The 12888-nt window shown below is 34.0% G+C and overlaps 3 protein-coding genes across 3 annotated transcripts; 1 reads left to right on the top strand and 2 right to left on the bottom strand.

The window, feature by feature from the left end:
• Positions 1 to 1725: 1725 nt before the first annotated feature.
• Positions 1726 to 3132, top strand: LOC142550054 (transcription repressor OFP2-like). The gene has a single exon (XM_075659297.1). The coding sequence runs from the start codon at positions 1833 to 1835 to the stop codon at positions 2847 to 2849; it is 1017 nt and encodes a 338-aa protein (XP_075515412.1). The 5' UTR covers positions 1726 to 1832; the 3' UTR covers positions 2850 to 3132.
• Positions 3133 to 5289: 2157 nt separating this feature from the next.
• LOC142550047 (small ribosomal subunit protein eS26y-like) lies at positions 5290 to 7736 on the bottom strand. The gene is made up of 5 exons (XM_075659291.1): positions 7587 to 7736; positions 7385 to 7477; positions 6501 to 6585; positions 6251 to 6384; positions 5290 to 5511 (listed from the first exon to the last, which is right to left on the bottom strand). Exons 1-5 carry the CDS (start codon positions 7587 to 7589, stop codon positions 5446 to 5448), a joined length of 381 nt encoding a protein of 126 aa, XP_075515406.1. The 5' UTR covers positions 7590 to 7736; the 3' UTR covers positions 5290 to 5445.
• Positions 7737 to 8335: 599 nt separating this feature from the next.
• On the bottom strand, positions 8336 to 12880 carry LOC142550042 (nardilysin-like). The gene is made up of 6 exons (XM_075659285.1): positions 12340 to 12880; positions 11748 to 11852; positions 10683 to 10737; positions 10308 to 10342; positions 9067 to 9189; positions 8336 to 8796 (listed from the first exon to the last, which is right to left on the bottom strand). The coding sequence occupies exons 1-6, from the start codon at positions 12411 to 12413 to the stop codon at positions 8559 to 8561; spliced, it is 630 nt and encodes a 209-aa protein (XP_075515400.1). The 5' UTR covers positions 12414 to 12880; the 3' UTR covers positions 8336 to 8558.
• Positions 12881 to 12888: the final 8 nt, after the last annotated feature.

The following is a 12888-nucleotide window of genomic DNA, read 5'->3' as shown; positions in this document are numbered from 1 at the left end:
TATTGGGCATCCATGAAGGAAAATGGGTTTATATTGTTGGATGGTACAACATAGATATAATATATGGATTCCACTGACATACGGGCCTTAGATTTTAGCAATATAAAGTCAATATACATTATAACTACTCGGTCGTAAAGTAATCTAAAGAGTGTTCGACATAGTGAGGTAGGTAAGTATTTAATCAATAATCATGAGTTCAATATTTTTTTCATACGGACGAACGTGTGACACAAGGTTTGTCTAAGTGGTTTTCAGACTATTACGTTGGTCCGATTTTTAGCCAATGCACATCGAAAAAAGCGGTTGTGAGTTCCATTTTCGAAAAAGAAAGAAGAAGAAATATGATCACTTTAAAGATTGTGTATATCCTAGAATATCAAATGTGCATACTTGTGATATTATTTAATTAGTTGATCAAACAATTTAGAGTAGGTCTCTTGTGAGACGATCTCACGAATCTTTGTCTGTGAGACGGGTCAACCCTATTGATATTCACAATAAAAAATAATACTTTTAGCGTAAGAAGTAATGTTTTATCATGGATGACCCAAATAAGAGATCGGTCACACAAAATACGACCCGTGAGACCGTCTCACACAAATTTTATAAAGTCTGGTTTTGAGTTGAGGATGAAATTGCTTATATATGATTACAACGAAAGGAGAAAATGTTTGCATCATTTGAATGAATGTTATAACATAGCTCTACGTACTCCTTTATGTGACCTCAATCGCAACCCTTTTTCGCACGAGCAACAGCTGCACCTTTACTTTAAATTCTTGAAATTAATCTCACTTTTTCTTTCTTTATTTATTTTTTTTTAAAAATAATTACGTATATAGTTTGTTATCTAAATAATATATTGGGAAATTAAATTGAAATTTTGATTTTTTTTATAGTTTGTCTATGTGTTCTTTTAGTCCTTTGTGTTATCAAAATTTTAGTTTTATTATGTTACATTTGTTTTTTCCTTTCAATTTTAATCATTTTTCTACGTGACGATGATGTAAGTAAAACTGATAAGTTGTCACGTTTTCATGTGAAATGAGTAAAATTTCAAAAAAAGGACCAAAATCGACTCAATTTTTTTTTTCGAGGTATGTTTGGTTGAAACTCAATTATAATAACACAACGTTTCAAAATCGCAATACGTCGTATATATAGACGAAAAAAAGAATTCCCTAAAATTGTAATTGACTCATGCAAACGCGGCATCATTCCTCTTCAGAGCCTCATGAATGAACTACAGCTTGTGGTTGTGGTTATAAGAGGAAAGGGCAAAAGCAATATTGGCCTCTATGTTAGCCTGCATCCACTTGCTGTCAATGAGGTTTCGGCTGTTTTCTACCCTCTTTTTTTTTTTTTTTTACTCAAATAAAGCTAGTAAGATATACGATCTCTTTTGGTCAAATTTATGCTTAGATTTTCTTGATAGATCTAACAATACAAATTATCTATGTCAAAAACTTGTGTGAGACGGTCTCATGAGTCGTATTTTGTGAAACATATCTCTTATTTGGGTCATCTATGAAAAACTATTAGTTTTTATGCTAAGAATATTACTTTTTATTGTGAACATCGGTAGGATTGACCCGTCTCACAGATAAAGATTCGTGAGACCTACTCTTTATATATTATATTTCAGTTATAGATTAACCATGAGAATGAAGTTAACCATGGTTAAATCTTTGCATATATTTTGTATGCTCCTTTTATAAAGCTCCCATTCCCCTGATGTGCTCTCATATTATATTCTCTCCCATAATTTTCATATTCACTTTTATTAGACCACAAGCCCACATCACATCAAAACCTAAGAGTATTTTTCAATGAGAAATCACAAGTTCAGATTAGCAGACATGATGCCAAATGCCTGGTTTTACAAGCTGAGAGACATGAACAAAGCCAGAAATCAAATCCCTTTTCATGCCATCAAGAAAAAGCTTCCTCACCCGACTCAAATCCCAACAAATTCTTTCAAATACACCCCAGAATCCGTCACAGTGGACACTCTTTACAATTCAACAAAGATCAATGATTCTCCGACAAAATCGCCGAAGAAGAAACCAAAGAGAAAGACCATCTACAAGCCGTCTCCTAAGCAAATAATCCCTTCCGTTTCAGATGATTTCAATTGTATTTTGGAGCCTGAAAAGGTTGTTCAAGTTCACGCCTCATGTTTTCAAGATACTTTTCTTGAATCTCCCTCATCTGAATTCGAATACGTCGATTCTTCTGATCAGTACTCCTATGATCAATCATTCGACGACGAGCTCGACTCCTACTCGATCGTCTTCAGCAAGGAAGAAACGTCCCGAAAAAACCAAAAGGTGGCGGAATTCGACGTGATATCAGAGCCAACACTCCCTCGAATCTTGACTAAGCCCACAAAACAGATCACTCCAGCAGCATCTCCCTACTTCGAGAACAAGAACAATTCATCAGTCGATTCCCGAACTGAAAAAATCAGCATCCAGCCAAAGAAAACAACAAAAACAAAAACAAATCCCCCAACCCGGAAACCAGTTTCGCGATCCAGGAGACTGAAGATCAAAAACAGGAAAATGGAAACCTGTAGGACGAGGAAGAGTACTTCAAAAGATGAAAAGAAGGCATGTTGTAATTGTTTCTATTCTGAGAGCTTTGCGATGGTTAAGGCATCATTTGATCCTCAAAAAGATTTCAGGGATTCAATGAAGGAGATGATCGTTGAGAACAATATCCGGGCTTCGAGGGAACTTGAAGAGCTTCTTGCTTGTTACCTCTCGTTGAATTCGAGTCAGTATCATGATCTCATTATCAAGGCCTTCGAGCAAATCTGGTTCACCATGCCCATTTCAAGCTAGCTAAAAATTATCAGTATTAATATTTTGATCGTACTTTTTTTAAAAAATCAATTTGTGCAGTTTTAGACATTATTGTATAAATTTGATGGCTTCAAATTTGTGAAAAATAAAATGATCTTTTATTACGATATAATAGTATAATCAGTGGTTTCCTCTAAAAAAAATAAAAATAGTTTAGAGCTTTTCTTCCTCAAATAATTCACCCCCCGGCATGTGTGGTGCAAACTTTTCTTTCTTTCAATTTCTTTAATGATCATCACTTTTTCCTTTCTCTTTTTTCTTCTTCTTTCCATTACACATTGAATTAAAGCACACTTTTGGAATCCTATAGTGCACGTAAGGCATAAAAAATTGAGCCATGGGTTCAAGAATAGATATCCAACCCGTAATCACAACACCCAATTACAAGAATAGAGCTCTACCAACTTACCTATATCCTCGAGTCAAGTGGAGCATGCAAGCATGGGATTTATTTGATGTAAACAAATACATTTCTAAAGTTTTGAGAATTAAAATGTAAACTATTTTGGCCTATAATCAAGAATTTGTCGTTATTTCAATAAGTTGTTGCAAAAATATATTAGAAAGAGATTAGCATAAGTGATAGATAGTCATGTTTTTGAATTTACGTACGGTACCATGTTCCATTTATTTGTTTTGAAGAGATCCATCAAAGCCAATAAGGTAATCATTTGAAATGTAGCGAGGACCAATTAGGCTTCGAAACATAAGATCAAAATTTCTCTAGATTTTGTTGTCGTTTAATAGATCTCTAGCATTCCTATTTTGATCAAAAAATTTAATTATTTTAGATGCCCTAACTATTGATTAATTGTCGGAAAATCATGCGAAAAAACAGAAGAAATTTGTTCTTTTGTATTTAGTGTTTGATTTCTTCTTCTTCTTGTTTTTTTTAATGATAACGATAGCCCTACAAAGAAAGGATGTCCACAATTTTTTAATATATCAAGATAGGCATGTAGACCAAGTAAAGCCACTTTTGAGTTGGTATCCAAACTAAATCTAAAATTATTTTATTAAAAAGACTCAAAAAATTAAATCCAGCACAAAACATGCAGCACATTAATTTTTCTAAAATTAATATATCGATTTAAAATAAAAAAAATTAATTGAAACAAATAAATTTTAGTTATAGAAATCTCATCGAATAATTAGCAAAAAACATGCACCCAAATTTTATACAATTTAAATTAAACCCACATTTTAATTGAAACATGTGGGTTTTAATTAAATAATTCTCATAGAATAATTACTTAATTAGCACAAAACATGCACGCACATTTTTCTACAATTTAATATTTCGATTTAAACCAACATTTTAGTGAAACATATGAATTTTAATTAAAGAAATATCTAACGAATGGGTTATTATGTGGTAAAATGGTGAATGCAGAAGCAAGTTGTAAGAAGATTAACTAACGGGGCGTGATGCATGAGAATTATTATGCAGTGGATATGTCTCATTATATCCAACTCTAATCAAATAATTGTGTGTGTCAAGAAACATAATTTTCATACCTTCTTCACTATTTGTCGCAGTTCCAGCCTTGGGTTTCCAGTGACCGCACATTGAGTTGGGCCCTTACCTTGAGTAGAGGCATAAATCACCTCTTCTGCAAGATTCCAACTCTTCATTGACTTTACGAGCCGATTCGATAAATATTTGATTTGTATTTGAATTTATCAAATTCAAGAATCAAATTCAAGAACAACTCGAACGTGTTCAGCGTTATTATTTTATGAATATAATTGTATATTAAATATGTATACATTTCGAATCTAACTTGAACTTCATTACGAGTCGAACTCGAGATCAAACTCAAATATAATGTTTCAAATCGAATTCAAACATTAAATTTTTAATAATATAATATTCGACTCAATTTAGTTCGTTCACACATCTATCCTCGTGTGAGAGCATCTAAATTCTATGGTGCTGAATAATCTGATTTTTATTAAATATTTTTTCAAGTTTGATGAATTTATTGAGCTTACGCATCACCAGGTCTATCGAGTGTAAACCCAAAAGAATGTGAACAAGCTCGTGTTATGAATTCAAGTTAAATCGGGGACCAGTACCCTTAAACTTTTATATTTGTTCGGCACAAGTTTTCGTACAGACTTGTATACTTGGTTTGCCTTTTAGAGGCACCGTATTCGTGCAGGCTCCTCAAATTACCCTTCACGAGGACAAATAGGGATGTAGATTCCTATTCTAACAAATATTATCAAATTCTTTACTTTAGATTTTTTAAGAAAAAATAGGATTAGGAACAGACCGAGAAATAGATAATATGGTCTTCCTTCGAATGAATAAACGAATATCGATAAGTCAATTCACATTCTGTAAGAAAAGATTGTGTTCGAGAAACAGCAAATGTTCTGAAATGGGAAATATACGACCGAAAAACCCATTGACTAAATTAAGGAAGTGCGTTTGTGCATTAGAAATGAAAGTAATGTTCCATTTAGGGAAAAAACCGAACTTATGATGATATGCTCAAAACCAGGACATGTAGAATTCATAGCAATACTTCAATGCGAGTCTAATAGCAAATGTTTCAACAAAATTATACTATGGACGCGCCGCAGGAGGCGCTCCACCAACACGAGGAGCTTGGCCAGGCTTTGGCATATCATCCTGTAAATGTGGAAGAAAGAATGGCAGTAATACATGTCATCATAGTTATAAATTTAAGAGAGAACGTGTCCACAGAAAACAGAAGAAAAGATATAAAACATATTGATAGTTCATGTTTACAAATATTATCTAAACAGACAGAATTTCAAATCCCTTGAAGCACATGGAGAGCTATAACGTATATAGCTAACTAAGCTTGAGAATACCCCGTAAGATTGTATCCAAAAGAGAAATCCTCTTTCGCTTTAGCTCATGGTCCAGTGGGAAAACAACGAAAACATAGAAACTCTGAAACTTGCTAGTGGTTGCAGCACAAAAACTTGAAAGAATCTTCCTCAGTGTCATGGTTATTAAAGATTTGAAACTACTTCACTTAGTTTTTCAGATGTTAAATATTTCTCCTCGCAAACATCTTCTATATAAAGCAGCAATTTCAATAGTATATTATTTCAGGACTTATCTGGAATGAATCTGAGGGCATACATAGGTAAATACACTCCCAACATTATATACATGGGGTAAAACCCGTTGAAAGGGGAGTTCGACTTTGTGCCCACAAGAGAGGCAAGAAAGAAAATTAAGAACATTCTACCTTGAATTGTTGTCACATTGGGAAATGGTGTTTAATAGAAGGAAAGGTGAATAATAATCGCATGTTAAGTTGAGAGAAGCGGAACACATTCATTAATAGCCAAAAGATAAAGATCAAATTGCATAATAAAAGGCAAAGATAACTTACCCTTGGGCGTCTGAAGCGCTGTGGAGGCTCACGATTCCTCCTATCAGTACGAGACCGAACCCTCACCACTTTGGAGTGAATGGCACATGAAACACAGTACTGCATCTTCACGTACAGTTTTGGAAGGGTGTACACTACAGAGAACACAAAGATATACATTAGATGTTATCTTCCTACCGATTATTTAGGTCGAGAAAAGATTACACGGATAGGTGAATGTAGGTGTAAAACTAAAGCAAAGGAAGCTCACTGTCAAAAGCGCAGGCTTCCTGAACATCCCTCACAGCAGCTTGCTCGACAATGTTCCTCACCAGAAACCTTTTGATTGCCTTGTCCTACCAAAGTCAACCGAAACAGTGACCAAAAAAATTAATCAGCAGTGCCTTACTCATATAATTGGATTACAGCTTCAACCTAGGGGCAGTATCACACACAAAATTGTGAAGTGGAGAATCACTTTTATAGAGGTTGCAAACACTCCCGTAAAGAAGCCATTAAATTAAAGCTTATCAAATGTATTTAAGAAAATCGAAATAGAAAATAGTGAATATTTTGCAGCAGAAACATGGTTATCAAGGGCTCGAGTTTTCTTAAAGAACCACATCTACACTACTCTTTTTTATAGGTGCCAGGCTAAAGCTTTGCTTCATTGCCACACCGGGCTGTGCCTCCAGGTGCATCAGATGCACCCGATCTTTAGGTGCATCAGTCACGTCTTTAATAACTATGAGCAGATATTAATGATGCTTAGAGATGCGATATCAAATTTCATGCACCATAGCCAGTAAGGTCATGATAATATAAAAAAATTCACATAAGATCCACACAATAGCAGGAAAAATTGTGTTTCTTCAACATTGTAAAGCAATGACACCCAAAAAATAGAGTTTCAATCAAAGAAGGAGCAGATTTTTAAAATTCCAACCACAAAACAATATTTGACCAACTAACAATACTTCACCAAAAAGAATAATATCAAAACACATTCAATTTCTGACCACCAAACACAAACTAATTTCAAAATAGAACTCAAACCAACGAAATATACAGATCTAAACATAGTGGAATAATACGTATAGTATAAAGAACAAATATTCATTCAACAAAAAGCTAATGAAAATAACAAAAAGCAACCTTGGGGCAGCATTTCCCACAGTTGGAGCAGCGGATGAAGTTGACATGGCCACGGCCATGCTTGTTGCGGCCTCCGTTCCTTCTCTTGAAGGTCTGAGAATTCAAACACATAAAAATTCAGCACTCCAGGAAAATTGCAAGTATCCAAAACAGGATCAAATAGTGGATAATATAAAAATAAAAAGTAGAATTAATTTATCACCATTGTCGATATATTGTTCTTGATCTCTGGAAGTGAAGCCGCAAGGTCACAGCGCAAAAGTACCTCGGGTTCAGTTTGCAGGTGCGAGAGGAATTTTTCAGTGGTCGCTTATTAAAAACCCTAGAGTCCATTGGGCATAGTGTAGATCCATTTTCAGCCCAATAATAGATTAGAGAGAAGAGTATAGTTGGACTGTTGTGCTTGGTCGTAAGTTGGACTTTTACTTAAATTTACTTATTTTGTTCAATCTTACGTTTGTGAAGTTGTTTAATTTTAATTTTATATGGTAATTTAATTCATTATAATTACAATTACAATTTTTATAAACTTTGTGTAAAGAGTCTCTCCCAAATATTTTTATTTTATTTTTATCTATACTTTTGAAATTTTAAATTATAATATCAAATTTGCGTGGCAAATGACAAATAAATAATAATAACAACAAAATATAATACTTAATTACTTAAAGCTAGAACTGAAAAAGAATAGGAGATATAAAACAAATATATGAGGCACAGATTACGACATTTTGGTGGAATATTTAGAGTTAAAAAGAAATCATTATCACATATATAATAATAAATTAATAAATAAATATAAATAAAATAACAAAAAGAGCAAAAAATACAGATTTAAAAGGAAACGAAGCATCTTATCTTTAAGCCCCCCAATTAAGGTCCAACCCCAGATTGCTGCTACACAAACGAAAAACAAGTAATTTAACCCTAGGGACGATACAAAATCAAACATAAAAATGATTTTTCTTCATGATAGAGATGATATAATTCCTAGGGCAGCACCTCTTGTACACATAAACTACAATTTCTCCAACAGATAAAAATGAATAGAGTACATGTCGAATTTCTTTATTTGTTGACCTTCATTCACCTTCCTATGAATCAAGTTCCTGTGATTTAATAATTTACAGTTTATCACAACATATTGGATTGAACATGTTTATTAGTTTGTGCGTCAACAAAAGCTGGGATAGAATTCGGAATTCTTCTTAAATTCTGCGAGGTCACCAATGACCTGCGCAGATGTTACTTGGGCATTGCTCAAGTCAGCATTGCAACCCCACACACGAATCACAAGCCTCCGACACTTTGGAGAGGGCTGCCTCAAATATGTGCGATACCAATCCATCATATCTTTCTTTTGGATGCCATTAAGCTCCTCCGCCTCCTTCTTCGACAAGTCAAACATATACCTGAAACCAATTTAGTCATGCAACAAATCAGATTCGATTTCCACATAAAACTAGTTCACACAAACCTAAAACTTGAGGGACCATGCCGCCGCATCCCACGAAGGAAAGTACTAAACAATTACTGGTTTAACGATATTAATTCCAGGGGTAGAGAAATTCACGACAAACAATTTCAAGTATAATCCGTCTTTCAAACAATAAGTTTGTCCAAGCCACACTGGGTATCAAATTCAGACAGTAAAATACCTTTTCGAGAACACGATGAATTACCTTTTATCAACAATTTGACCCCAAAAACGATTCGTTTCATGTAAAAGAGATGGATCTTTCTCGAGAAGCTTCCCCATTAAACCATTTTTGTAATTCTCAAAGGTTTTCACAGTCGAGTTCGTTCTGCACCAACAGAAGAGTTTCATTAGGAAAGCACATATCAAGGAAGTAAACAATTCAACTTCAATCAAGTTGTCAATCTATTTTGTCTAATGAAACTTGGACACGACCATTGAACACAATGAAACAACCACACACACAAAATGTTGCCCTTTCTTCGGCCAATGACAGAACAATCAGGTACAAAGAAAACAGGGTGTACAAGACATTGAATTATGGAATGGTCTAATTTTATCCTGTAACACACTCAAACTACAGATAATAACACAAATAAGAAAACAAACAAAAATTAGCAAAAATATGATTAAGAAGTTATAACAGGTTTCATAATTTGAGAAGGAGAGAGAGTGAAATCATCACGTATCATTGATCTAGAAGGCACCAAAAATACCCACATGGATGAAGGATTACGTGTTAACGACAGAGAATAATTTACATCCTTTTAGTTAGTTACAAATTTGTTATGCTGTTTTTGTTGTTTTTCCGTAAATAGACGAAGTATAAATTATAAATGGAAGGGAAAAGGAAAATATCTAGAAATTTTAAATTGTTTTAATTGTTCACGGAGTTAGCACAAACTAGAATTGTGTTCTTCACGTGCTCTCGTTGCATTATGAGGAACGAAGACATCACTGAAGAGGATGAAACATGGGAAAACAATTGGATCAGACGAGATACCAATTGAGTTTTGAAAGTGTTGGGATCCAATGGATTACCAGACTCTTTAATAGGATTCTAGATACTAGTAAAATACTAGAATCTTGAAGCTATGAGAGCAAGTGATAGAGTAGAGACTTAAGATCATCATTGTTGTATCAGATAACCAATTTGGTTTTATGCCGGGTAGGTCTACAACAGAAGCTATTTTTTAAGGCAGCTAATTTATTATACATTTTTCCCCAGCCTTACCTTAATAACCATTTACATACTCCATAAAAAGAATCCAATTAAAACTCAAAATTCACTGGTACCAGTCAACAAACTAAGAACCTTCCACAACTCATTTTTGTTACTTGAAAACATTTGAAAAACTTACCACCCCCAATAATTACTAGCTTCATTGATCCACCACAATAATAACCATCGTATAGCTTCAAGACATGATCCCGTAAATTGATTACCTTTTCCACAGCATCGGCCAGGCTCTTTTTATTCCCTACAATAATCCAATGTGGAAGTTTAAGAATAACCATAACTTACAGGTAAGAACACAAAATAGAAGTGATAGAAATGCAAGATATCCCGAAAGAATCGGTTGAAAGGATGATCTGATGCAGATATATAGCACTGTAGTTGTTGGAGCCGGCACGGATCATTTTGTAAAGCCTGATTAAATTCTGTAACCCAGATTGTCATGTGATAAAGAAAAGATTGTTGAGTTTCCAAGTATTAGAAGGAGCAGAAAACAAGGAATCACTAAAGAAGTATGATCTTTTATGACACTGCATGAGGGCAAAGACAATAAAACTTGAGCTGCCCGAATCCACAGTCAATACCTCCCGTTCCATGGCTTCAGCCTTCACTAAAGGAGAGATGAAAAATTGAGCAAATCTGAAAAATTGGACACGGGGAATAAGCATCACATGATCTTGCATTCAAGAAACACAAGCAAAGCCACACACAAAAAGCAACTCTCCTTGATTGCAAAACGTAATCATCAAGTCCATAACCACACATCACATGATGAAAAATATGAGCATGACATATGCTACATCTAACAGAACTTAGAGCCCGTGTAATTCCATGTTACATTACCCTTCATATCAATCAGCACCACTAGAATCATTTGCACCTTCAATTTCTATTAAGTCCAAAATTTTGAAGAACTGACATAATTTTCCATTTGTCCACCACACGACAAAATCTCGTATGTTCCCCAAAAAACCATAAATACAGTCGTTCACTTGATGTAATCATGAATAACTAGCATCGTCTTACACGATTATAAAGATTATGAAGAGTTTTATTAAGCATAAACATAGATAATGTTATTTGTCAAAGTATTATATAGTAGCTAAAATTACCAAGCTTGGACAGAAACACAAAATAAAGAGACCATAACAAAAAATATAACATTCTAGTTTCTTCAAAGTAACTGAACTGGTGTGTGAATGTAAATGTTAATGTACAAACAACTTCGCACATAAACTTGAGTGAATAAACGAAGATATATTCAAGCACTCACATGAAGCACAGTAAAAGAGCAGCAAAATACAGTTCAATGCATTCATGAAATGATCATTTAGTGTAAATAAACAAAACATGAAAACAAGTGTACAGTAATAAAAGCTCATGGAAAATAATAGCATTCTTCATTTCTCTACGGGCTAAAGGACGTTCAAGAAAATCAGTATGGCAAAGATAAAAAAATATCTTTTACAGACCTTCTATGATTTCCAATACTAGTGAAAAGAATATCAGTGGTAATTAAACATGAGAAAAACTGATTGGATAAACAAAAAAATTAGTAAGAGTTTGCCTCAATAGAATGCCTAGTGGCCGAATTTGAAAAGAAATCAAATCAATGAAGTTTCTATCCTGCAAAAGAACCCTTCATTTACCTTGTCAAAGCACCCTTAAGAAACTCCTTTTTCACTTCAAAGTGGTAGCAGGTATGCTCAGTTTCGGTGTAAGCGTTCGATGATCCTCCATGCTTAGATAAGTAACTATCGTACCAGTAACAAAAAAAGACAAATTCAGACATAATAAAAATTTTAGAATTTAGATGACCTCCACAAAAGTGATATAATCAAAAAATAATGACAGGAGGATGTGTGATCCACACCAAGAGCTAGAGACTTAAACATTTGAACAAATCATGACATTTAGGATAATTTTGGTTGAGTTCTAATTTTATAATTATTTTCTACATTTTTAATGCCATAACATTTACATATTTAATTCTACTTTTGTTTTTCTCTCTCCTACCTCAACCTTTACAACTTCCTTATCCCTCAAATCAAACTTTCATATTAGGACTGCTCTAGTTCAATCATTTGCAAACTACTTTCAGCTCTCCATCATGTTTATTTTGCCAGATCAAACAAAACATGGGCAAGTTGCCAGACCACAAAGTTCCACCAGCATCTGATCAAACATTTAAAGCTATCAAACATTTAAAGCTGCATGAGTACACATTTATGATACACAAACCTCATTTTCATCTGGAAAATCATCACTTCCCATGAAACGCATGTGCTCTGCATTGAAAGTTTCAAGATAAACATGTTCAAATAACAACAGAAAATTTAATTCTATTTACTTTATAAAGAATGCCCTCTATTGTTCTCATGCCCGGTAAAATCAAGAGCATTTCTTGCATATCATGTAACAAAAAATATGATCTTAGGCAAAAAAAAAAACTCCACATAAATCTCTCATGGTACGCAGGGTGTCACTTCTCTGGGAGCAGCAAGTAGAAAACAGCTGCTGCTACTTTCAAAACTTTATCAAAATATCAGCAAAATAACAGAAAGTTTACTACCGACTTCGACTGGAAAAAATAAGTCAGTTAATATCCTAAAAACCTCCTCTTCCTCGCCTTAATTTTTCAGTTACAATTTACACAGGACCTAAGCAATTCAATAATCTTAGCCTGTGGTTGTAGTTATCTATCCATCTCCACACAATTTCATCATATGGAAACTCGCAATGCTCAAATGAATGGAGTAGCATTTCATAATCAAACAAGAGTGGCAAATT

Source organism: Primulina tabacum, chromosome 1 (genome assembly GCF_025594145.1).
Source record: "Primulina tabacum isolate GXHZ01 chromosome 1, ASM2559414v2, whole genome shotgun sequence".
Classification (NCBI taxonomy): Eukaryota; Viridiplantae; Streptophyta; class Magnoliopsida; order Lamiales; family Gesneriaceae; genus Primulina; species Primulina tabacum.
The sequence above is the reverse complement of the archived record's forward strand: the minus strand, read 5'-3'. Positions and strand labels throughout refer to the sequence as shown.